The sequence below is a fragment of the Mustela nigripes genome, chromosome 8 (genome assembly GCF_022355385.1).
Source record: "Mustela nigripes isolate SB6536 chromosome 8, MUSNIG.SB6536, whole genome shotgun sequence".
Lineage (NCBI taxonomy): Eukaryota > Metazoa > Chordata > Mammalia > Carnivora > Mustelidae > Mustela > Mustela nigripes.
The window spans coordinates 45,092,026-45,118,711 of record NC_081564.1 but is presented as its reverse complement, the minus strand read 5'-3'; the positions used below and the strand labels follow the sequence as shown (position 1 = coordinate 45,118,711).

Below are 26,686 nucleotides of genomic sequence, written 5' to 3'. Positions count from 1 at the left end.
AGCCATACTGCCTTCTGAGTAGCTTTTCTACAGCTCAGTGTCCCAGGTGACAGGGCGAAGTATCCTACTCTTTGTGGCCCCCTTGCCCCTGTGCATCTTGGAGGAGGACCTGGCGGCCTTACATGTGTTCTTAATGATAATAGCTAACGTTTATTGCTATTACACCTGCTGCTCTTCTAAGTGTCATATAGGAATTAACCTTTACAAGCCCTGTGAGGCACACAATGAAGTGCCTATCTGGGGAGAGGTGAGGGACTTAATCGGGGTGACACAAGCATGAGGTAGCAAGGGGCCTTTGATCTCAGAGCCCATTCATAAAATGTACCATCTTAACCATTTCTGAGCATTCTGAGTGGAGTTCGTGCCTTCACTCTTTTGTGCAGCTGTCCCCCCCAACCAGCCAGCCTTTCCAGAAGGGACACTTCATACCAGTGTCACCTGTAGCTCCCCAACTTCCCTGCAGGCACCATGCTGCTTTCTGTTCAGGACTCACTCTTCAAATCACTTTAATGTCTCCACTTAGGACTGGACTAACCTGAGCAGATTTTGTTGCTCTTTTTCCCTTCTGCTGCTTAGATCTCGTTTCTCTCTTGTGCATTTTGTGACTGGCAGGTCAGTGTGTGTGTTGTAAGGCGGTCCCAGTTGCCACGGCGCAAGCTTGTTCGCTTCCTTTTGCCAGGCTGAAAGTATTAGACTTTGAAATAAATTTCCTGCTTGACTGCTGATTAAAAGAGCAATGCGTGTCCATTGTAGGAAACTTAGAGAACACAGAAAAGCATAAAGAAGTAATTCAGATCCCCTGTACTGCCCACTCCTCGAGGTAACAGCTGTTAACTAGTTGGTGCTGTGACCCTCTGGCATTTATTTCTAGGTCTATAAAACCTACTGGTGAACATGTTGCTTTGTAACCTCCCTTTTCTTACGTTTTGCCATGTGAACTGTTGTGCATCCTTAAAAAGAGGGTTTGACTTCAAGGAGCTTGTATCCCAGTGAAGGAGTCAGGAAAGCCTAGCACATTGTGATAAACGCCTGACTAGGCATGAGGTCGGTGGGCACGGGGACTGCAGAGCAGCGTGTGGGGTAGGGGCTCCGGCCGGGTGCGGTGTCTGAGGCGCTCTCCTCCCCCCAGGAACTGTATTACTGCAGAGTTAGCAAGACGAGCAGACACAGCAGCAGGACGTCTCCCACGCAATCAAGAGCTAAATGGTGAGATCAAGGGTCTGGTCCTCCGGGAGCTGGAGGAAGCGAGAAATCAATGAGCCCTAGAATGGTTGAAGGGGAGAGACTTGGGCTGGGCCTTGAAATACGGGTAGGATGTACGAGAGTTGAGGGATGAGAGCAGGGCATTTCAGGGCGGGGTTGGCCCTGCCAGGTCTTTGAACCCAGTGCCTAAAACAGTGTCTGGCACCTGGTAGATGCTAAATAAGATTCAAAGATCTGCTGAAAAAAATTAATTTCTAAGGCATATTCTGTACTGTAAGTTTGCTGGAGAAGAGATTTTCTTTGAGAGGTAGCTGACAAAATTGCAAGATATTGAAAGTATACATCAAGGTGATTGGATATGGTATATACATTGTGAAAGGATCCCCTTGAGTTAATTAACACGCGAGTCACCTCAGTACTGTGAGAACATTTAAATTCTCTACTCTTACCAAATTTTGTTTATGCAAAACAGGGTTAATCAACTATAGTTGCTATGTTATATATTAGACCTTCAGATCTTATTCATCTTATAACTGTATGATTGTACTGTTTTATCAATCTTTCCCGAGACTTCCTACCCACAGCCCCTGGCAACCACCTCCCTACTGTGTTTCTGCGGTTTAGCCTTTTTCATATTTTTATTTTGTTTTTGTTGTTTTGTTTTCCACATATCAGTGATACTACGGAGTTGTCTTTCTTTCTGACTTATTTCACTTAGCATACCTCCAGGTTCATCTGTGTTATCACAAATGGCAAGATTGTCTTCTTTTGTAAGGCCAAATAATATTCCTCTGTATGTGTGCGTGTGCATGTGTGTGGTTTTCTTGACCACAATAATTACATTTTCTCAATCCATTTATCTTTTGCTGGACACTTCAGTTGTTTCCATATTTGCTATTATAAATACTGCTCATGGGGGTGCAGATGTCTTTTCAAGTTAGTGTTTTCATTTCTTTGGGTAAATACCCAGAAGTGGAATTTCTGGGTCATATGGCAGTTCTATTTTTAAGTTCTTGAACCTCCACTATGCTTTCCATAGTGTCTGTACCACTTTACACTCTCACCAGTAGTGCATAAGAGATCCCTTTTCTCTGCATCATTGCCAGCCATTCATCTCTTTTATAGACGTAAAACAGATGTCATGTGGCGTGTCACTGTAGTTTTGATTTGCATTTCCCTGATGAGTAGTCATATTGGGCACCTTTCTTCTATCTATGGGCCATTTGAACGTCATCTTTTTTCTATTGAGTTGGAAGATTATATACATATATATATATATATCTTGGATACTACCCTCTTATCAGGTACATGATTTATAAATATTTTCTCCCATTCTGTAGGTTGCCATTTCATGTTGGTGATAATTTTCTTTGCTGTGCAGAAGTTTCTCCATTTGATACAGTCCCAGTTTTTTGTTTTTGCTTTTGTTACTTTTGCTTTTGATGTCAGATTAAAAAAAAAAAAATCATGAGACCCATGACAAGTTTACCCCTTATATTTTCATCTAGTTTTATGGTGTCAGTTCTTATATTAAAGTCTTCAATCCATTTTGAGCTAACTCTTTTGAAGGGTGTAGGATAGTCATCTAGTGTCATTCTTTTGCCTGTGGCTGTCCAGTTTTCCTAGCATCATGTATTGAGGAAATTATTCTCCGTTGTATATTCTTGACTCCTTTGTCAAAAATGAATCCATATATGTGTGGATTTATTTCTGGGCTCTTTGTTGTATTCTGTTTACCTAGGAAGCAAGATGTTAGCTATGGGCTTGTCGTAAATGGCTTTTATTATGTTGAGGTATAGTCCCTCTCTATCCACTTGGTTGAGAGTTTTTATCATGAAAGGATATGGAATTTTGTCACATGCAGTGTTTGCATCTATTGAGATGATCATACGATCTTAATCATTGATTTTGTTAATATGGTGTATCACACTAATTTTTGGTGTTGAACCATCCTGCATCCCAGGAATAAATCACACATGATCATGCTATATGATCCTTTAATGTACTTTTGCATTTGGTTTGCTAATATTTTGTTGAAGTCTTTTGCATCTCATAAGAGATACTGCTCTACGATTTTCTTTTGATTGTGGTGTCTTTCTCTGGTTTTGGTGTTGGGATAATGCTGCCTTCATGAAATGTGTTTGGAAGTGTTTCCTCAGTTTTTTTAAAAGAGTTTGGGAAGTACAGTCTGGCAGGATTTACCAGTGAAGTCATGGGGTCCTGGATTTTTGTTTGTTGGCAGGCTTTTGGTTATGCTTCAATGTCCTTACAGATAATTTGTTCAGATTTTCTCTTAATTTGTGATTCAGTCTTCATAGATTACATATTTCTAGGAATTTATCAATTTCTTTTAGGTTTTCTCATTTGTGTTGGCATGTAATTGCTCATAGTAGTTTTTTATTTTTCCGCGTGTGTGGGGGTGGGGGTTCACAGATTGACTGATTGATTTTAGGAAAGAGCACAAGTAGAGGTGAGTTGCAGAGGAAGAGGGAGAGAGAGAATCTCAAGCAGACTCCAGACTAAGTGTGGAGCCCAGAGCGGGGCCCAGTCTCAGGACCCTGAAATCATAACCTGAGCCGAAATCAAGAGTTAGATGCTTAACTGACTGAGCCACCCAGGCATCCTTCCATGTATTTTTTTTTTTAATTGAACTATAGTTGATACACAGTGTTGCATTGGTTTTAGGTGTACAACATAATGATCCAGCAAGTCTATATTATGCTATGCTCACTGCAAATGTAGCTACGATCTCTCATGGTGCTATTACATTGATATATTGCCTTTGTTGTACCTTTTACCCTCGTGACTTACCCATTCCATAACTGGAAGCCTCTGTCTCCCACTCTCCTTCACCCGTTTTGCCTATATGATCCTCTGTATTTTTATGGTATCAGTTGTAATGTCTCTCCATTTATAATTTTTGAGTCTTTTCTCTTTTTTCTTGATGAGTCTAGTTAAAGGTTTGTCTACTTATCTTTTCAAAAGAACCAGCTCTTAGTTTCATTGATCCTTTCTATTATCTTTTTAGTCTCTATTTCTTTCATTTCCCTTCTGATCTTTGTTATGTCCTTTCTTCCAGTAACTTTGGGCGTTTGTCTTTTTCTAGTTCCTTGAAGTATAAGCTTAGGCTTTTTATGTGAGATCTTTCTTGTTTCTTAATGTAGGCATTTATTGCTATGAAATTCCCTCTCAGAATTGCTTCTGCTGCATCCCACAAGTTTTGGCATATTGTATTTCCATTTTCATTTGTCTCACTCAAGACATTTATTGATTTTTTTCCCTTTTAATTCTTCTTTGACCCATTTGTTCTGTAATGTGTTTTATATCTCACGTATTTGTATATTTTTCCATTGTATTTGTATTCCATTCCATTTGTATATTTTCCATATATTTTTCCATTTTCCATTTTCTTGTTCATTTCTTTTATTTCTTTTTTTTTTTTTTTTAAGATTTTACTTATTTATTTGTCAGAGCACAAACAGGGGAAGAAGCAGGCAGAGGGAGAAGCAGGTTCCCTGCTGAGCAAGTAGCCTGATGCTGGGTTCAATCCCACGACCCCAGGATCATGACCTGAGCTGAAGGCAGACGCTTAACCAACTGAGTCACCCAGATGTCTCTCTTGTAGTTCATCTCTAATATCATACTCTTTTGATGAGAAAAGTTGCTTGATGTTGTCTGAATCTTCTTAAATTTACTGAGACTTATTTTGTACCTAGTGTATAATCTGCCCTGGAGAATGTTCCATGAGCCTTTGAAAAGAATGTATATTTTGCTACTATCCAGTAAAGTGAATGTTCTGTATAAGTCTCTGGGATCTGTCTGGTTTAACATAGTATTTAAGTCCATTGTTTTTCTTTTGATTGTCTATCTGGATGGTCTGTCCATTGTTAAATGCAGATATTGATGTTCCCTACTTTTATTGTATCGCTGTGTTAAGTACATAGCAGTGCATCCCATACTGTTGATCTGCTTTGTCTCTGGGGGAAGGAGCATTTTCATGTTTTTATTTCCTTCTTGTTAAATTTTATACCTAGAGTTACCTGTTCCTCTATTAGTGTTTTGTTTTGTCTTGTTTTATTAAAGAAAATAACCAGGGAAGGTATTTTTTTCAGAGAAGGAAGAGAGCCTGAGCCATTGCAATAAGATAAACTCTGGTAGTCCCAGTTTTCTGACCTGGGTACAACAGTGCAGTTCTGGAGTTAAGATCTCAAAGTACACATATTGCAGCCTTCTTTTCTTATCTCTTTCTAGATTCTTATTCTCCCTGGTCTCCCCAGAAATAGAAACCTACTATTTAATCAGATTGAGCTGCTACATGTCTGTCTATTCTGCAGTATTTTATGGTAATGAATGAGCTTCTGCACTCCAGTTGTATTTTTGTGAAGGTTACATTATTTTTAATGGTGCAGGTCAGTAAGAATGTGGGTGTTGAGGGGTTAAAGTCAGAGGTAAGACAGATGGCATTCAAGCCTTGGGAATGGTCACATGACCCACATAAGTTTAGTCACCAGACTTTTTATGAAAGACCTGATTTCCAAACAAAAGGTAAATAATGGTAGGTGGAAGGTTGGGATGATCAGCAGAATATTCTAGAGAATACCAAGATAAATTTGTTACCTAGCGATTTTTTTTAAAGATTTTATTTATTTATTTGTCAGTGCACACAAGCAGGCAGAGCGGCAGGCACAGGCAGAGAAGCAGGCTCCCCTGTGAGCAAGGAGCTTGATGTGGGACACAGTCCCAGGACCCCAGGGTCATGACCTGAGCCAAAGACAGCGGCTTAACCCACTGAGCCACTCAGGCATCTCTCTAGAATTTTTTAAAGACCTAATGTTGGAGTTGTTTGCTGGCGGGATGGGGTAAACAGAGTTGAACATTCAAGTCAGAGACCTGCCCCCACCCCAGTCATTACATTATGTTTGGAAGTCTGTTGTGATTGTTTCATTTTAGCAGATAGAATTTAAAACATGTTCTATAAAATGCATTTTAGCCTTCTAGAACCGAGTCCACAAAGTATAGTAGATCTGAGTGCTCAGGAAACCTCACTGTTGTTCAAAAACAGTCTGAAATTTCTTTTGGAAAATTAACACAAAAATGGCCTATCACCAATCATTAGCTCACTGTGAAGATCTTTGTTTTTTGTGTCCACATCACCTTTCTATCTCATTTCCTAATTCTGTCTAAGGCAGATTTATTACTACTCATCATCTTATGCTCACCAGATTATGGGCTCCTCGAAGTCAAGGAGAATGTTTGGGTAGTCTATGTGTTTCCTTCCATGCCTGGAACAATATACTCCATATTGTTGGGTGCTCTGGAAAGGTTTGTGAAATTGAATGGATAGTAATTAAATGCCATGGGCTACTGTTTTCTGTTACTTCCTTCCCAGGAACATGTTAGGTAAATATGGCAGCAGGTAAGTTTGCCAAGTCTATGGGACATCACTGTTTCCATTTTCTTGTGAAATAGGAACTGTCCAAGATCACCATGCCGGTTATATTTAATGAGCCTCTGAGCTTCCTGCAGCGACTCACCGAATATATGGAGCATACATACCTCATCCACAAGGCCAGTTCGTTCTCCGATTCTGTGGAAAGGATGCAGGTATGTGTCAAACATACACTGAAAGGGCGTGAGATAAGAGACTTCTCTGCTACCTCCACCCCCAAAAACACAAAAAGAATTTGTGTTCAATTCAGTGGGAGTTTGGGAAATGTGCTTCCCAGAGAGTGTTTGAAGTGTCCTCTGCCTTCCCTCCCCTGCCATCCTCCAGCCAGAGTGCCACCACAGTGGAAAGACCAGTGACAATTGCAAGAGAAGCAGAAGGTGGTCCATTACCAAATCTGGATGTTAGTGAGCTGAGTCTCCATTTTAGAAAATAGTATGGTGTTGGGGGAAATAGCTTAATTTTTCTTTTTTCAGATGTTCTTAGACTGTTTTCCAAAAAGGAACACACACACACACACACACATACAAATACAGATATGTGCTTATGTATGTAAGAAATATACACACTGTCACAGGTTAAATCAAAAGACAACAAGGAATTGCACTTCTTAATTTTGTTTTTGGTACAAGATGCTTCCGTGGTGTGTGTGGATGGGTCAGGTACATGCGGAACAGAATAGACACACTCTTCCTCTTCGGGCAATGCCATGACATTCTAAAGGGAATCTTCCTGTTCTTTCGTTTCTATCAGTCAGCTTTTCGCAGCCTTATGAGACTTGATACCAGTGTTCAGTTATGTCTCATTTTCCCTATCCTAAAAATGTTGTACTTTTTAGAAATTTTAAGAGAATTAAAAGTGATTTGGGGTTTGAGGGTTTTTTAAAAGTTCTTGGGAAAATTTGTGGCACCCTTAGGGTGTTATAAAAACCACATGGCCCAGAATGACTAGTAATTCTCGTTTTGAGTGCCCACACTGGCATATTAAGTTGCTAGAGCTGTATTAAAAATCCAAACAGCTAAGCTCCTCAAAATAATTTTGTAAATTACACTCTTCAGCAAAATTTCAGGTCCTAAAAGAATGGGGAGCAAGCTAGGCTATTTATAACTCCTGATGCTCTGTTCCACAGTGTGTAGCAGCATTTGCCGTGTCCGCTGTTGCTTCTCAGTGGGAGCGCACGGGAAAGCCTTTCAACCCACTGCTGGGAGAGACCTATGAATTAGTTCGGTAAAGATCTTTCACTTTTTGAGATGGCTTTTGTATGATTTATATAGCTTTTGAAATGAACAGGGGAAAAAATGTATATATTTTTAACATTACCAACATTTTGCATTACTAGAGCAAGTTAATAGTTTTGATGTTGGTTCTGTTTTATAGACTGTGTAAAATGGACACATATATGAAATGCACCATTACGACAAGGATTTCGGGATTTCTGATCATGTGGAATTAGTGATTCTTTTCTCCTTCTGTAGGTCATAAAATATGATTGGAGTTTTTTTTAATACCCATTTAATATATATTAACAAATTTAGACTGTTGGCATAAAGGCAATGAATGCATCTACAGGTATAATTCTCTGTGCCTGCTGTATGCCTACTGTAGCCTGCTTCTTTACCCACAATTAGGGAATCCATTTGGCTTTAGTTTTGCTGAATCCTTTTCATCTCTGTATAAGTCTTGATCTCATTTGTATTGTAGCTGTTTGAAAGGGCAGGGACACATTAGATTCCCCTTTCTTAATATCAATGGAATAAGTTTTAAATTTGCATGGCTAATATTGTCAATTCTTGCAGGTTGCCCAAATTCATGTGCCTATTCTTTGATATGTTCAAGTAGCTAGAACCTATTTAAAACTGTAATATCACCTTTTGACTGAATTGACAGTAATGTACACATTGCATGGCAAGAGTTAATTATAATGCTGCTGCTTCTTTTTATTTTTTTTTTTATCTTAAGAGATGACCTTGGTTTCAGACTCATCTCCGAGCAGGTCAGCCATCACCCACCCATTAGTGCTTTTCACGCTGAAGGATTAAACAATGATTTCATCTTTCATGGCTCAATCTACCCCAAACTGAAGTTCTGGGGCAAGAGTGTGGAAGCAGAACCCAAAGGAACCATCACTTTGGAGCTCCTTGAGTGAGTTGAAATCTAGCCATTAAACTCTTTTCATGTCATGCCTACTCGTAAATATATATACCTGCACACAGACTTAACAGTGTTGTTCTAAAGCTGGAGAAAAACAGCTTTTATACAGCGTAAACTATCCACCTTTCTGTAAAAGAATTAGGAAGCACTGCAGTAGCCATTGTTTATCAATTTAGGAATGTATGAAAAATTGAGCTTGATGTTTGACTATGGTATTTGTGTCTATTTTAAGTGAGAATGGAGTCAGTTACTCCATGATAGATCTTAAGAGGCACTTTCTTTAGATCAAGGCAATGTTTTCTTTAACGTCTTTCAAAATGAATTCACTTTCAGAACTATTGAAATAATAATTGGCCCATCTTAGACATTAGGTAAATTTGAAAGTCCTCCTCTTTTGCTGTAGAAAAAAAAAGATTAGCATGGAATATCTTTCCATTTATTAACGTCTTCTTCAATTTCTTTCACTAATGTCTTATAGTTTTCAGTGTACAGGTCTTTCACTTCCTCAGCTACATTTATTCCTAGGTATTTTATTCTTTTTGATGCAATTATAAATGGGATTGTTTTCTCAATTCCATGCTCATGGATTACAAGAGTTAATACTATTGGTATATCCATACTATCCAATCTACAGTTTCAGTGTAATTCCTATCAAAATTTTAATGATGGGGGTGCCTGGGTAGCTCAGTGGGTTAAGCCTCTGCCTTCGGCTCAGGTCATGATCTCAGGGTCCTGGGATTGAGCCCCGCATGGGGCTCTCTGCTCAGCAGGGAGCCTGCTTCCCCCTCTCTCTCTGCCTGCCTCTCTGCCTGCTTGTGATCTCTGTCAAATAAATTTAAAAAAAAATTTTTTAAATGCCAGTGATGTTTTTCACAGAAACAGAGCAAACAGTTTTAAAATTTGTATGGAACCACAAAAGATACTGAAAAGCCAAAGCAATCTTGAGAATGAACACAGCTGGAGGCATTACACTTCTTGATTTCAAACTATACCACAAAGCTATGGTAACGAAAACAGTATAGCATTGGCATAAAAAACAAACACATGAGATGGATGGAGCAGAACAGAAATCCCAGAAACAAACCCATGCCTATATGGCCAGTTTATGAAAAAGGAGGGGGAAAAAAGTCTCTTCCAATGGTGCTGGACAGCTAGCCACATGCAAAAGAATGAAATTGGACCACTCTCTTACACCACACCTGTTAGCTCAAAATGGATTGAAGATTTGAATATACGACTATAAATTTCCTAGAAGAAAATATAGGTGATGAGGTCCTTGACATAGGTGTTGGTGAGGATTTTTTAAGTCTAACACCAAAAGACAAAGCAAAACAGCGTGGGGGAAAGAAAAGGAAAAAAATATGAGAGTACGTCAAACCAGAAAGCTTCTGCGCAGCAAAGGAAACCCATCGACAAAATGAAAACAACCTACAGAGTGGGAGAAAAATTTTGCAAATCTGTATCTGATAAGGGGCTAACATCCAAAATATATAAAGTACTCCTCCAACTCAATGGCAGAAAAGCTAACAGTCCAATTTAAAATGGGCAGAAGATATGAATAGACATTGTTCCAAAGAAGACATACAGTTTTCCATCAGGTACATGAAAAAGTGCTCAGCATCACTAATCCTCAGGGAAATACAAATCAAAACCACAACAAGATACCACCTTACCCTATCAGAATGACTATTATCAAAAAGCCTAGAAATAACAAGTATTGGTGAGGAAAAAGGGAAACTTTCATGGCACTGTTGGTGGAATGCAAACTGGTGCAGCCTCTATGGAAAACAGTGTGTGGAGGTTCCTCAAGGAATTAAAAATAGAACTGCCACACTATCCAGCAATTCTGTTTCTGGACATTTACCCAAAGAAAATGGAAACGCTAACTTGAATAGACATATACCACCCCTCCATGTTCCCTGCAGCATTATTTACGATAGCTAGCATTTGGAAACGGCCTAAGTGTCCATCCATGGATGAATAAAGAACATGTGGTGTATATATACAATGGAATATTATTCAGCCATAAAAACGAATGTCTTGCCATTTGCCACAATATGGATGGACTTTGAGGGACATTATGCTAAGTGAAATAAGAGAAAGATAAATACCATATGAGCTGTCTTACATGTGGAAATAAGTAAATAATAAAAAGTAAAAATTAAAAAACAAAACAACCTCACAGATAAAGAAAACAAGTCGGTGGTTACCAAGGGTAGGAAGGAGGAGATGGAAGAAATGAGTGAATTGTTGTTTTTTATTTAAGTAAATTGAATTAAATTTTTAAAGAAAAAAATTAGTTTTAAATTCAAAGGCAGTTCCTATTCTAGTTAAAATGGAGTGAGCACTGTGTAGTCCTGTGGATTGCAGCCATTCAGAAGACAGAGAGCACCTATCTGAGGACTCTGAAGACTAAAGAATGACAGATTGATTGGGGAGAGATACTGGCATTTGCATCAAAGACTTTAAAGCAGCTCTTATAACTGTGCTTCCGGAGTTGCTCCATGAAGATGAAAACTCTTAAAATGAATAGAAAGACATTCCAGCAAAGAAATTGAAGTATTTTTGGAAACCTTAATACTGAAAAGTACAGTAGCATACAAAAACTGGGATAGGCTCAGTAGCAGAGTGAAGATTGATAAATTACTTATAGGCTCTGTTTACTGAACACTACACAAAACTGATGAAAACAAAGAACAGTTGAGTAACGGAAGGCAGGCTGTGTTTTAGTATATTTGAAGCCTTAATATAGTTAAAATGTCAGTTCTCCCCTAACTGATCTAAAGTGACCTATATTAACACAATCCAGAGAAAAAGTTCCAGGATGATTTGTAATATAGAGAAGTTGATTCTAACATTTACACAGAAAGGCAAATGAAACAGAACAGTCGGAACAGTTTTGAAAAGGAAGAACAGGGCTGATGGACTCCCACTTCCCATTTCTAAGACTTAACTCTAAAAACCAAGAGATCAAGAAAGTGTGGTAATGGCAAAAGGATAGACACATGCATCACTGGAACAGAGGAAGAGAGTCCAGAAATTACTCTGTAGAATACGGTCACTTGATTTGTAACAGAGGTGCAAACACAATTCAGTGAAGGAGAGTCCTTCCTACAAATGGTATGGGAACAATTGGACAGGGACATCTCAAAAATGAAAATTAATTTCTGTCTCACACCTTATGCAAAAATGAACTCAAAATCGTAGACTAAAATCAAATGTACAGCTGTGTAAAGCTTTCGGAAGAAAACAAAATCTTTCTGGCTTTGGATTAGACAGTGACATCTTACAGATAAATACCAAAACACAATCCAGAAAAGACAAATTCGATAAATTAGATTTTATCAAAATGAAAAGCTTTTGCTCTGTGAAAGACACTCTTCAGAGAATGAAGAAGGAAGCTGTATGTGGGTAAACATTATTTGCAAATCATATATCCAACAAGGACTTGTAGCCAGAATATATAAAAATTCTCAAAATTTAGCAATTAAAAAATGGAACAATTCAATAAGAAATTGAGCAAATGATGCAGATACTTCACCAAAAGATATAGAGATGGCAAATAAACACATGAGATGATCTCAATAGCATTAGTCATTAGAGAAATGCAAAATTATAATCACAGCGAGATACCAAACACACCTATTAGAATGGCTAAAATCAAAATAATTTGTAAAACTGATAATACCAACTGCTGACAAGGATGCACCATAACTAGAAATGTTGTTGGTGGGAATATAAAATAGTAGAGTCACTCTGGAGAGCAGTATGGCAGTTTCTTACAAAGTTAACTGTAGGTTTACCATACAAACTCAGCAGGCCCACCTAGGTGTTTATCTAGAGGAATGAAAGTTTACATTTTCACAAACACTTGTCCACAGATGTTTATAGCAGTAGTAGTTAAAATCACCAAAAAGTGGAGGTTCCTCAAAAAATTAAAAATAGAACTACTATATGGTCCAGAAATTGCACTACTGGGTATTTACCCAAAGAAAACAAAAGTACTAATTCAAAACACTGTCTGAGCTTTCACTGAGTCCCAATCACTGATCACATACCACCGTGGCATATATAGTAATAATGAAAACTTTGATGTACTGCAAGGATTACCACAATGAGATACAGAGACGCGAAGTAAGCAAGTGCTGTGGGAAGAATGGTGCCAGTAGACTTGCTGGATGCAGGGCTACCACAGACCTTCAATTTGTATATTTAAAAAAAAAAAAAAAAAAAGGCAGTATCTGCAAAATACAATGAAACCAGATAGACTGGTATATACATAGTTCATTTGTAATTGGTGAAAGTATAGGCTTTTCTCTTAAGCTTCTGATCCTTTTAAGAAATAACAAGAAAAGTCAAACAATAGCCTATTTTATTGTGAGGTTTTGAAGTCTTAGAGCTTAGGAATGTCCAGCCTTTTGATTTGTTATCCTGAGTAATGGCATTTGAGACAAATGCACTTTTAAAACAAAATAACATTTCTCTCTCTATTTTTTTTTCCCCTGGGTTTTTGGTTTTTGTTTTCCAGACACGGGGAAGCATACACATGGACAAATCCTACATGCTGTGTGCATAACATCATTGTGGGTAAACTCTGGATTGAGCAGTATGGCAATGTGGAAATCACAAACCACAAGTAAGATGCGTTAGGGTTCTTATCTATCCCTTCAACTGTCACCAACCCATGCCAGTGGACTTCATTTATTTTTTATTATTATTTTTTGAAAGCCCTAGTAAAGTTCTATGATAATGTAAGAACCAGGCAGTGGGGCTTTTGGGCAAATAGAAGCTCATTGGTGTAATGAATGGAGTTCACTAAAGTTTCTGATTAGGGAAGACTGGGTGAACTCTTGAGTTTTCACAGATGAAACTATAATTTCATCCTCAGCTCATTGTGTTTATAATACTTGGTTTGTATTATTCACAGAGAGGCATGAGGTGGGAAGAACAGGAGAGTTAAAAAGAGCTGGGTTCAAACCCTACTTTGTGCCCTTAGGCATCTTACTCGTCTTGGGCTGCACTAACAGATCACAACGGACTGGGTGGCTTAAACAGTAGAAATTTCTTTCTCCCAGTTCTGGAGGCTAAGAAGTCCAGGGTCAGGGTGCTGCTGGCTCCCTTGTTTGCAGCAGCCGTCTCTGCATCTCCTCACATGGCGCAGTAGTCTCACTTAACGAGGACTCCATCCTCGTGACTGAATTACCTCCAGGTACCATTGCGTTGAGAGTGAGGGCTTCAGCACACAGATCTGTTCCACGGCAGCATTGCTTCCCTTGTCTCTTGCTCTTCACGAGCCTTGCTCACCTTTTCTTGATGGTGAGTCCAGCACTAACTGAGGATCAGTCACGATAACCTCTGTGTGGGGCCTGGCATGTAGAGTAGCTGCTCTAGAAAGGTCACCTTCCGCATGCTTCTCTGCCGCTGCTTCCGTGGTGAATGGTCAGCTGAGCTTAGTGTCTTCTTCACAGGACTGGAGACAAGTGTGTGTTGAATTTTAAGCCATGCGGCCTTTTTGGTAAGGAATTACACAAAGTCGAAGGCTACATTCAAGATAAAAGGTAAAGTTTCCATTTTAAACGTTGAGTAGTTAGTATAGGTGTCCTCTGCTAAATAAAATGTCAGTATTAAAATCTGCCATAACCTAAGAAACAAGCAGTTCAGTGAGTTAAAAATTTTTTCTTCTAAGGAAATGTGTTTCTTTAAAGAATCTGATTCATAAGCATCTTCATAGTAAGATTCGATTACAGCAAAACACTGGTTTAATTGTTGGCTGAATGTCAATTTCTCTTGACAGCAAAAAGAAGCTCTGTGCCCTCTATGGGAAATGGACTGAATGTTTATACAGTGTTGACCCGGCCACTTTTGATGCCTACAAAAAAAATGATAAGAAAAATACCGAAGAGAAGAAAAACAGCAAACAGGTGAACACCCTGTTAAAGCAGTGTGGAAGGAATCACTGGGCTCTTGAATTTGTACTAATGCTTTTAGAGGTGGCCTGTTATGGGTCATAGTTTAAACTTTTTTTTTTTAAACTTGTTGCTAATGCACATAATTTTTCTGCCTGCATCATCTTTATTTAATTGAGATATAGTTGCATTGCAGCCTTGAATCTTTGTAACAAACAGCCCTGGTAGGACTGTTTGCCTTGACCTTCCACAGACCTGGGCGCCTGCCACTTCCGTAGCTGTGTGCAGGGGCTTGGTGATTGGAGTCACTTCATGTTGGGAAATGGGGGTTCTCCTTGGACAAATGATCTCTTCCTTTGTGTGTTTACCTGCCTTAGAAGCTGAGATCAGTTGAGTGTTTAAAACTGCCTCCCAAATTGTTTCCTACATTTTCACACCTGTTAGCTGTTTTGTTGCGTGCTCACGCTCTCTCGTGTCTACACCACCGAACTGAAGACCAGCACAGTGCGGGGGTCATTGCTGGTGCAACCTCCGTGAGACCGTTGGCTCTGCACATGCAAGGCTCATGGCCACCTGCCGCAGGCCCTGGGGAGCCTCGTACTGAGCGCACCGCTGTCCCTCTGCCCTGTGCAGGGGAGTGGGGGGGCAGGGCAGGGGCTCCTGTTGGGACAGGGGGTATCTGTGGGCTGGTTACTCCCCAGGAGCTGGCATTGTGGTTAAGTACACAAACCGTTGGAAGGAATCCTCTCCACCATTGATGGGGGAGAGTCTCAGGTTTCCCTCCTTCACTCTGGCACCTTCAGTGCCTTCATTTGTAAAATGGGGATCATAATAGGACATAGTATGTGAAGCGAGTTGACTGTTATAAGGAGCACGGGGTACTCTGCTCAGAGTGAAGCTCCTCTGGCCCAGCCGCCTGGCCTCCCGGCTCCCCTGAGAAGCCGGCTTGTCTTTAAAAATAGGCATATTTATGAGGGGCTTCCTTTGTAAATCAAGTGAACCAGGGTCCTGAAGCAAAGGAAAGTTTTATTAAAACTTTTATTAAACTCCTGCAAACACGCTACTCTGCCCGGGTCTGGCTCCTTCCCCTCATCGCCCCGCACGCAGGGCTGCTCTCCCCGCACACCCCTCGCCTGCCTGCTTTCCCTTCTGGGGGCAGGTGCACCGACCCTGTCCTGCGGCGGGGACAGAACGGACGGGCCCCAAGAAGGACACGTGCCAGGGTGCTGGGAGCCTGACACAAGCTCCTGACAGCCTCACTGGCCAGTGCAAGGCCACCCTGGCAATGACAACCTCACCCACACACGTGGTGTCCGCCCCCTTACAGAGTTGGCGAAGTCCCAGGAAATGTCCCTCTTGTCCTGTCATCCTGGTCAGTCTTTGTAGACAAGTGGCCTTCCCCCTGAGAGAGAAAGAGAGAGCCTCCCCCTCATTCACTCCTTGTCCAGGCCCCTTGTCTGTGTGCACAGAGCTGCTGTTGGCTCCCGAGGTCCCTGTGTGCATTCGGATGCTGCGGCAGGCTTGTCGCTGTGGCGCTGTCGCCTCCCTGCCGTGGTTCTGTAAACCGTATGTTCACTGAAGCAGCTCACCCAGTGGTTCCACATTTGCTGACTCTACTGGTTTTGTGTCATTGCTACATGTAGTTCACTGCCCAGTTAACATTCCACTGAGTTATTTTGTCTTTAAGAAAAAAAAAAAAAAGGCTTTAAAAACACAAAGACCCTGTAGTAAAGAGCGGTGATGACCATCATCAGCAGCGCAGACGCAGGGGCTGCTGCGCAGCTTGCGGGCGGGTCCTTCCTCAGCTGCTGTAATCGGGTTGGTCTGTCGGCTCTTGTAGGTGAGCACTTCTGAGGAGTCGGACGAGATGCCGATGCCAGATTCTGAAAGCGTGTTTGTGATCCCTGGCAGTGTTCTCCTGTGGCGAATAGCCCCTCGGCCTCCCAATTCTGCCCAGGTGAGACCGCGCTCCGCGAAGGGAAGCCCCCTGCACTCTGTCCCTGACTCTCTGTCCCTGAGGCTGTGCCTCCGCGGGCTCCCGCGCGCCCGGTCCCTTGTTCCCAAGAGTCCGTGCCCCGCGCTGGCCGTCCCTGCTGGCGTCTGTCGGGGTGCAACTCTGGGAGTCTTCTTCGGGAATATCTGAGGAGTAAGACTGGCTGTCAGCGCACACGGGGTGATGCAGACACTTGAGGCTTGAGCCCCCCAGATCCAGCAAGTACGGATTTTAATGACATACAAAAAGAATGTTGCTTTTGCTTATAGTTCTACTTCAGGTTGACGGGGACAGAGGATACTTATCTGTGTGGCCTGCTCTGAGATCTCTCTCAGACGAACACTCATGGGTGGTTCAGACCTCACTGAGAACATTAGCCGGGCGGTCCGAGAAGGCTGGTGGTTGTCCCCACAAGACGGAGGGAGGTCATTGTCAAGTCCTGCTGTCTTCAGGGGTTCTCAGGGTGCGTTATGCCTTGCTACATGTTAATTCAGACATTTTGCTGCCTTTCAGATGTATAATTTTACTAGCTTTGCAATGGTTTTGAATGAAGTAGATAAGGACATGGAGGGTGTGATTCCGAAGACAGACTGCAGGTTGCGGCCTGACATCAGAGCCATGGAGAACGGAGAGATAGGTAACTCGAGCCGTCATGGTGAAGCCTCCCTTGGGGGGAAGGAGTTTCATGAGTGTTTGCATCTTGTGGTACAAGTATTTGTCGTCTCTCTCTGGGAGATCGTTTTAATTAAAATTCCATCTAAATTCGTAGCTTACATTTAGATTCATTATTTCAGTGATCCTCCCTGACAATTTAATATACTCCATATAGCCAGAGACAGATCTTAAGTGTCAGAGGGGAATTTGAGAAAAGAATAGCATCATTATCAACTTGAAACTATATACTAATTAGTTCACTGTATTATTTCAGAACTTAAGTACTACCTTGTGAACCTCAAAAAAGAGCATGGCCTTGGTTAATTACGACATTTTTAGCTGGTGTTACATTTCTTCTAATTCAGTGGTTCTCAAAAGGGAAGCCATTCTTACCCACAGGGGACATGTGGCCGTGTCTGGAGAGTTTCATGGCTGGGGAACTGCTGCCGCATCTGGTGGTCAGAGCTGGGATGCTGCCAGACGTCCTCCAGCGCCTGGGACGGCCTCACAGAGAATCCGGTGGCATGAGGTGTGGGGACACTGAGGTCGAGAGTCCCTGTCTCAGTACCTTGGTGCTCCCTTTGAGTGATCAGGATCAGTGAGACAGTGCACCCGGATTTTGAAAAACTGTTTGAATTTCTTATGACGCAACATGAAGGAGCTCTGTGAGGTCTCACCAAGGATTAAGAAAAATTTCACATTTATTCAGTTTTTCCACCCAATTTTTCACTGAAGCTTAACATAATTTTTTTGGCCTTAAGAATAAGCAGGGTTGGGGCACCTGGGTGGCTCAGTGGATTAAGCCTCTGCCTTCGGCTCAGGTCTTGATCTCAGGGTCCTGGGATCGAGCCCCGCATCAGGCTCTCTGCTCATCAGGGAGCCTGCTTCCCTCTCTCTCTGCCTGCCCCTCTGCCTACTTATGATCTGTCAAATAAATAAATAAATCTTCAAAAAAGAATAATCAGGTTCTTTGGTAAATGCAGAGGTTGTTCAGGGTGAGACTGTAGAAGGAGACGACTAGGTCTTGAGTGCCAGCTCTGCCTCTTCCTACCTTGGGTCCATGTTAAAATTTTAACATAATGTTGGTTTTCTAATAAAACAGAGAACTAATGTGAATGCATGTGGGTGACGCTTATCTGTAGCATTACTGAGCCTGGCAGTCTCGACCTATATAGGATGACTGGTTTCCACCCATGTTTGTACCTTAGATCAAGCTAGTGAAGAAAAAAAACGACTGGAGGAAAAGCAAAGAGCAGCCCGCAAGAACAGGTCCAAGTCGGAGGAGGACTGGAAAACGAGGTGCGTGCGGCTGTGCGGGGCGGGGCCGGCTTGGGGCTGCAGCACATTCCCAGGCCTGGAGTGAACAGCTGGTTCCCCGGGTACTCGAGCTGCAAGACTTGCATGTGTGACAAAGGAAAAGGGCTATTCGGAAATTAAGGTTTAAATATTCCTACATGATTATTGTAGGTAAGTGGTTTAAGCAAACCGTCTGCCTTCCATGTCTGGTGAAGTCCTGTCTTTTTCTTGTTGTAAGAGGGAAAGGAAAGTAAAATCCAGAATGACACATTGGGGCATGAAAATGTTCAAAGCCATTTGCTACTATGTGTGTCCGTTGCCATTACTCTTCCAAACACAGGGGATTTGACATGCACCTGAAATAGGAGTTGTATAAAGTAACATCTTGGATTCCATTCAGAAATAGAAAGTGGGCCACAAAATTTCTTAGTTTTGGAAATTTTGTTTTTTTAAGAGTCAGGAGTTGCATAGTGACTTTACTGAATAATAGAATCACTTGTAAGCAGGAATAGGATAAAAACATTTTCTAAATTTATATCACATAGTAGAGACCATTGTAATTCAAAGTCATTAAATAAATTGTAGAGGCTATAGGGACATACTTTTGCAAGCATTCAGACATTATTTGATAGCCCTTTTGCATCTTAGGAAAACTTAATTGCAATTGGAAATGACCTTAGATTTCATCTCATCTTGTGGTTTTGGGGCTTGGTTAGCGTTAAAAATCTCTTTTGCCACTGAGCGCATAAAGAATCTGCAAATACAGAACTCATGGGGGCAGAGCTGCTGCGGTGGGGCTGGGGGGTGGTCAGGACATGGCCGGCCCTCCCCTTCTCCCATTCTGTATGGACCCCGGCTTCCTAGACCTCTGTGGAATACTGTTTGAAAGTGGTCCGGAAATCCCTTCGTTGTTCAGAGGAAAACAAATGCTGATGTATTTCGTTTTGGGGATTTGCTTGAGGACACACAGCTAGTGAGCCCAAGCCCTGTGACTGGAGCCTCCACCGCCATCAGTCCTTCAGGCAAAGCTACAAGCTCCCCTCCGATCCCCTTGAAAAGATTGGATTCATTTTATCATTATTTCTCATGTCTTTTGCAGAAGCCCACTTTTGTATCATATTTCTAATTATTAGCCTCCTGTATTTTTCTGGTCACATTTTCAGGTGTACAAAGTAAGTGCAAAGTCTACTAAGAATTTTTACTATCAGAGTCTTAGCGTTCAGAGAGCAGTGGGCTCCAGACAGCGGTGTGGCAGCCTGAAAGCCAGACCAGGTGCCGCCCTGAGTCACCACCTCAGGCCTCTCCTCCACCGGCGCTCCTTTGTGCCTGTGTGAATATACGTGGTTTTGAAATGGTCCTACTGGCTCTTTGTCAAAAGCATCTGCTTTGAGCTCTTTTGTAAGGGGAGTTCACGTTCTCTGACTGGGTTTTCTCAGGATTGATGACGTGTTTGAGTGGCATGGTTCAGCTGGAAGTGAGGGCAGTTTGTGCAGGAACGTTTTCTGCTCGTTAGAGCTAACTGGCCTTCAGAGAAATCAGACCCAGAGACATGTTAGAATCTGTCCTAAATTCCTCCACACTCAGAGCTGGTATTCCGCTAACAGAGGAGGCACCCGAAGAGAGTATAGGCTCCAGACTTTTTCAGGCTGTAATGACAGTCCCTGCATCTGAAAATGGCTGCTTATAATCCTGACCTGTTTTCCTAGAGGGCTCCTCATTGGGTCAGGTACGCGGAGGGAGTGGAGGGACAGGTGAGGGACAGGATGTGAAGTGGCGGCGGGCGGGGGTGGGGAGAGGCGGGTGACGTGTTGAGGCAGGGATGTTGGCGGTGTGTCTCCCCGATAGTCTGAGCAACGCGCAGAATTCACACTTGATAGTCTGCTGTTTCACTGACGCGGGCCCACAGACTCTGGAGACCCAAGATCCTGAATAAAAGGTGGTGGCAGGGAAATCTTACGCTCCTCTTCCTGTTACTGGTGATTGTCTCAAATGTGAGTTTAGAAAGACAAATCCCCTGAACTTTCTGTGTATTTGGGAGGTGTAGGATGATAACAGCAGAGGTTTCCAGACACCAGTGCTCAAAATTAGGAGAACTAGCAGTTGAAGGAAACTCTGGTCCTGTGCATCAGACCATCGGCTCTGCGGTGCTCCCCTCTAGTGCAGTGTTTGGACTCCCTCCGAGGGCATACGCCCTCCAAAGAGAGGCTGCGGTTGCAGACATGGTCTTTAGAGAACTTTGTCTACGCCGTGGCACATGACCTGAGGCTTGGTTCATTTTCTTAATTATTTTTTATTACCTTGAGTTTGATGTGTCTTCTTTTCTGAAACGCTTGACTTTGCTAAGCCTAACTACAAAAGTGCTATTATTGCTCGGACTTTGGGGACTGAAAGGAGTATAACTATATACTTTATATTATTAGACAGAATTTTGACTTTGACAAATAATTTTTTAAATTTTTTCATTTTATTATTTTTTAAAGATTTTATTTGACAGAGAAATCTCAAGTAGGCAGATGGAAGGCAGGCAGAGGGAGGTGGGGGGAGCAGGCTCCCCGCTGAGCAGAGCCCCCCTCCCCCCGATGCAGGGCTCAATCCCAGGACCCTGAGATCAAGACCTGAGCCTAAGGCAGAGGCTTAACCCATTGAGCCACCCAGGCGCCCCCCCCAAGTAATGGTTTTTAAATATATTTTCAGTCTGGTTAACCAGATCTGATATATCCTGATCATTTAAAGTAGACTTAAATTTTCTAATTGGGAAAAGGTCCCAAAATCTAAATAGAGAATTTAGATATTAATATTCTAGGAAATGTGGTCTAATGGGCATTTATCATGTGATCCTTCAAGGAATCTGCCTGATCTGAAGCTTTTTTTCCCTCTAAGAGCGTTTTGTGCTGCTGTAGGGATAATAGGAGCATTGGGGAATTACCAAACATATCTAAACTCATTTTAATAGTTAAATTGCTGCTTACATTTTTTTTTTTTTTTAGAAAGACCTGTCAAACTTTTTCAGTGTTACTCTAAAACCAAAATCATACTTAGAAAAAATATGACACAAATTTAATTGTGAACCTTTTTGGGGCGAGTAATTTTACATTTCCCTAGCCTGAAGGGAGCTGTGACTGTGGGAAATAGGTGGTATTTTAAAGGGCAAGGAAATGATTAAAGCAGCTCTATGCAGGATTAAAGACCAATCGGGATTTTAACCGAGAGGTGAGACCTAAGAAGCTGTATTAGCATGAGGAAAATGGAGACCCAGGAAGATTAGGAGTAATTTCAGTGGATTCGGTATAGCACAATATATTTAAAAATCATGGAGTTTAAAATCAAATTTAAATTTGATACCAGTTATTAGCTTGCACAAGTTATTTAGCTTCTCTGACATTCCACTCCCTCTTTGAGTTTAAGGGCATTAACTCTGAATCCCGTACTATAGGTATATTGTAGAGGTTCATTTCCTTTTCCTAATTCCTTCCCCCAAAAATGCCTTCTGGTGGAAGATAAGGGATGGGGCTAGAGGACCATCAGACCAATAGATTTGTTCTTACACCCCTACTATACAGAAGGTTCTACTTCTGCTGAGTACTCTGCCAAATGCTTTGGAAAAATCGTAGACCTTTTGTGTGATGTTGCTACATCTTTTGGAATATTACTCTACCTAGGTGCTCTCTAAAAATGGCAGGACTTCTTTAAAAGTCTCTTTGGAAATCCCTAACTCAAGAGTGAGGGGAAACGCTGCAGGTGCTAGTGTAGGCGCTAGTGCAGGAGCCCTTTAAATGATTCCCACCCGTCAATCTTGTCCTTTCTCTTTAAACAGGTGGTTCCATCAAGGTCCTAATCCCTACAATGGAGCACAGGACTGGCTTTACTCGGGCAGCTACTGGGACAGAAACTACTTCAATTTGCCTGACATTTATTAAAGTGCAGACAAGTCAGGGCGTTTGGCTAATCTACAAATAAGTCTTAAACCTATGTTTTTAAATTCCTTGGTTTCTACTCATCTTTTAAGAAAACAAAAAACCCGCTCATAACTTGCGTTTCACCCAACAAATATAGGGCATAAGGTGATATTGGTGATGAAAGACAGGAAAAATGGGTAATTTTGCTATCCAAATAGACTTACTGATTTGAAATACTGTTTTATAGAGGTAAGAGAAACAGTGTGGAGAATAATGCTTTTTAATGGTTGTTGTTGCCATATTTATGGAAGGTTTATACCCAACTGTAACTTCAGCTTTATGGAATTATATAGTAATCCCAAATCAAGTTATTTTGAATATTTTTATGCCGTCATGCTTGAATGTTTTAGATGTAACTTTGAAATGTTTAGAACTCTTCTATACAATGTTTATGTGCTCAAATGCAGAGAAGGTTATGTCATTTTGTAAAGATTATGTTTAAAAGATGGCTTTTCTTCATACTAATCCTCTCCAGTTTCCCCCTTCCCACATCGGAAAAGAAAAAGTACCTGAATATTCAGAACAGGTTTTCCTGATTTGAACTGGAAAAGGTATTTCACTTATTTCTCTAAATTTACTTTTATAATTTTCTGTAATCTGGGCCCTTAGAATTAAAAGGTGTTTGAATTGAAAATTTGTATAAAATTTAGCAATACACAAAAATGCCCTAAAAATAGATTCTAATCATCTCATTACATAATGACAAACCTTTTTAAATGCTTCGACTTTGTGGCAAATGCCACCAGAGACATTAAGTTGCACTCATGTATTATAAGTACCAAACTATATAAAAGGAGGTCTTGTGCATTTCAAGTTTGCAAGGCACCCATGTACTTAAAATATGTATGGAGACCTACTGTACAGTAGTTTTGCCCCTTTAATTGGGGTACATTAATCTTAGGTATTTATCCACCCAACCCCAGACTGAGATCTTGCTCCAAGGGGCTTTAGGTAGCTGCCAGTAAATTATTTTAATTGCTGTCTTGAAGTTAACAAGTGTTATAATGAAATAATCTACCTGATGCTAAATAAAGGCTTTAGAATGTTCCCATAAAGCGTGGTTTCTTACTCTGATCCGCAGTCCCAGAGTGTCCTTACCAAGCCGGCCCTGTGCCGCCCTCTGCGGGGCCTGGAGCCTGCCCAGCAGCTTGCACACTCTGTAGTACTGGTCGTCCGGGGTGGGAAGGTGTGGGGAGGGTGGGGAGACTGGCCTAGAAAACCCTGTAGCTCTGCTAATAGAGTGGAGTTGTTTTCAAGGCTCCACAAGTCTGAAAAGATTTAAGGTCTTTTGTAATCAATTGTCCTAAATTACAAATAAGAGCGCAGGGTTTTATGCTTGCAGGAAGTTTATTGACAAAGTACGCTCGGTGGCAGACTCCACCTTGAACGTTGGCTCAAACGGCATCGTATCCAGCATCTGTTAGGAATGTAAACAGTGAGTTGTTTAATCACGAAAGGGAACATGTAAAATGAGTGGCATGACAGAAATGTGAGGTCTACCCTCCCCTTCCTAAAGTCTTATCTAATCATGTAGCGGTCTGTAATTTGCACTGCTATAGCCCAGCATTTCATGCTAAAAACAGCCATTCTGACTATTCCACTGAAAGTCTACAAAGGGGGTGAATGAGAAGGGCACATAGACCTAAGATTTGATACCAGAGTAATCTCCTGAAATACTGTCACTGTGGTACTTGGACCTGCCTGTGAAGGAAATCTAGCTTTTGCCTGTGGGGTATTCAGCATGAAATTCCCAGTGAAGTATCAACTCTTTGGTGTATGGCTTTGACCTTGCATTGTATTATCTTGTCTCCCTGCTTCCTCTAGTGACCTCCTCCTGCCTTCTAGGTTTGTCATTCTTCTGACTTCCTGTTGAGCTGTCAACCCCAGTGTCTGTCCTCCGGATCCGGGGCCCTGAATCATGAGGTCCTCTTAGGTGCCGTCCCCAGCTCCTCCCCACCAGTTTTATTTTGGCCTCCTTGGTATGTCTGAGTCTGCTCTTTCCTGCCTTAGCCCTGGTCTTTAGGCTCTCTGCAAGGCTGGTTCCTTCTTGGGCCTCAGGGGTCAGATGACATCCGGGCCTGAACACCCTAATAAAGGAGGGTCATTGTTGCCCTTACGGTGCTTTACATGGTATCATGAGTTCTCTGTCTGTTCCCACATTGAAGGGGTAGGTCTAGGCCAGGCTCTGCCCACACACAGGGAAGGTGGGACAAGCATGGGACAGAAGGTACTAGTGGAATGAAGAACTTAAAGATGATTTGTGAGTAAATGGTCTGATCCAGTTCTTGTCAGTTGTTTAGGTCCTTCAGCTATTTTCTAGCCTGCCCAGTCTGTAAATCTTCACTCTCCAAGGAACAAGCCTCCTACAGTGACAAGGTGCTCCACCGCATCTCTGACCTGTCACCCCTCTCTCCAGTTGGCCCTAGTGCTTGCATCTGGCCCCTGCCCCAACCTACCCCTTCACCTGCAGTTATACAAAATTCCTACCTAATATCTTTTTTCTTGTAAAGCCATCCCTTTTTAGCATCTTCCATGGGGCTAGCTGAAGAACCAGGTATTCAAAGGTGATTGAGTGGATTGGTTCAGGTCTTGGGCCCTGAGTCCTCTATGTGAGTCATCATGGTGCAGCGCACCTACTCTGCATTTCTTAGTAATCCAGGGTAATGAACTTGGGAGATAATAACCACATCACATTTGAGTATGCCCCAACTCTTTGCATATCTCAATTCAATTTCTGTAAATACCTCTATCTCCAGGTCAACAAATGAAAGTACTAGTATGTTAAGGCCCACATATTTTGGTAGGAAGAGTCACCTACCAGTTTTAGGTTTCTGCTCTGCGAACATGGGCAGTAGTCACGGTTATTTCTCCAGCAATACCGTAACTTCCAAAGGGAGTACGTTTGTCACCAGATCCTGAACCTTTTTTGGCTACATCTTCTACTGGGAATGCAACAGAAAGAAAAACTGGGCTTTGTGGCCTGGGGACATCTTGTCCACTTGGAGGAGGACTACCATTCTGGGGATTTGGGGTATGTTTCTGGAATTTCTGATCTGCAGGAACAGCAATGGGTACTTGGACTGCAGCGTATCTCTTCAAGGCATCTGACTGAGAAACAACAGCATGTCCAGGAAGAGGTTTCCAGTCCTGAGCTTCCTGAACATTCGAGCCTACTAAAATAAAAGGTGGGGCACTGGTCTTCTTACTGTCGTCCATCATCACGTAAGTTGGAGAAGTAACTTTCGGTGGCTGCTGCAGAAACTGTGGATCCTTAGGATTGGATAAATAGAGGGTTGCTTGGGGGAAAGGCCCAGGTGCAGGTGGCGGTGATGGGCGACTTTGCTGATTCATATCAGTTAGACAATAAAGGGTCCACATGTTAGAGTATGGTGGTGGTTGTCCTGCTTCGCTTGCTGCTATGGCTAAAAAAAAAAAAAATTTGCAGGCATTAAAGGTCGGTCTCTGTATCCGGCACTATGCACAGAAATGTCTTTGTAAATTTTCTTTACATATAAACAAACAGCTCTCATAGTAACATGTGCCATAAAGCATGCTATAGAGAGGGCTAAATCATGTTTGGTAATGTGAAAGACGTGAGGCTCTCTACCACTGGAAAGTGAGAACAGGGTCGTGCTAGCAGGTGGCAGGGGCACTCGAGTTGTGGCTGAAGCTGCGAGCTCATCCGAAACCGCCAGTCCCAGAGCCACCAGCTTGAGACATGGCCACCACAGCGCCTGCACGCAGGGCGTGGAGCGTCCACACTTGGGGCTTTACCAAAAGAATCGATTGAAGTGTATGTGAAGCCAGTGACAAAGCGTTAATGCACCTGCATAGTGAGTTTTTCTTTACTAAAGAAGTCCACACGGGACCTCCACTTTTGGTCACATTATCACTTATCTCTGGCCCTTGACAGGCCCCATAATCTCACATTAATTGGTCACCACACTCAGGATATCACAGAATCTAGGACTCAGAACCCCAGAGAGCACCCCCTTTAGACCAGGCTTGAAATCATAGGTGCGGGACGCCTGGGTGGCTCAGTTGGTTAAGCGGCTGCCTTCGGCTCAGGTCATGATCCCAG

The 26,686-nt window shown here is 42.0% G+C and overlaps 2 protein-coding genes across 8 annotated transcripts in view; one reads left to right on the top strand and one right to left on the bottom strand.

Moving 5' to 3' along the window:
* OSBPL1A (oxysterol binding protein like 1A) overlaps positions 1–23,652 on the top strand; it is a 225,060-nt gene extending 201,408 nt beyond the window's left edge. For all 4 annotated transcript variants that reach the window (XM_059409375.1, XM_059409377.1, XM_059409376.1 and 1 more), the window contains 10 exons: positions 6,673–6,807; positions 7,779–7,876; positions 8,609–8,791; positions 13,329–13,436; positions 14,269–14,358; positions 14,595–14,721; positions 16,547–16,663; positions 17,213–17,336; positions 18,562–18,652; positions 22,464–23,652. In XM_059409375.1, coding sequence (XP_059265358.1) covers positions 6,673–6,807; positions 7,779–7,876; positions 8,609–8,791; positions 13,329–13,436; positions 14,269–14,358; positions 14,595–14,721; positions 16,547–16,663; positions 17,213–17,336; positions 18,562–18,652; positions 22,464–22,566 — 1,176 coding nt within the window. In that variant the 3' untranslated portion in view covers positions 22,567–23,652. The remainder of the gene's footprint in view (positions 1–6,672; positions 6,808–7,778; positions 7,877–8,608; positions 8,792–13,328; positions 13,437–14,268; positions 14,359–14,594; positions 14,722–16,546; positions 16,664–17,212; positions 17,337–18,561; positions 18,653–22,463) is intronic.
* Positions 23,653–23,944: 292 nt separating this feature from the next.
* The window catches only part of CABYR (calcium binding tyrosine phosphorylation regulated), a 23,819-nt gene continuing 21,077 nt past the window's right edge, over positions 23,945–26,686 (bottom strand). For all 4 annotated transcript variants that reach the window (XM_059409372.1, XM_059409373.1, XM_059409374.1 and 1 more), the window contains 2 exons: positions 25,424–26,027; positions 23,945–24,022 (listed from right to left, as the gene is read on the bottom strand). In XM_059409372.1, the coding sequence (XP_059265355.1) occupies positions 25,429–26,027 (599 nt within the window). In that variant the 3' untranslated portion in view covers positions 23,945–24,022; positions 25,424–25,428. The remainder of the gene's footprint in view (positions 24,023–25,423; positions 26,028–26,686) is intronic.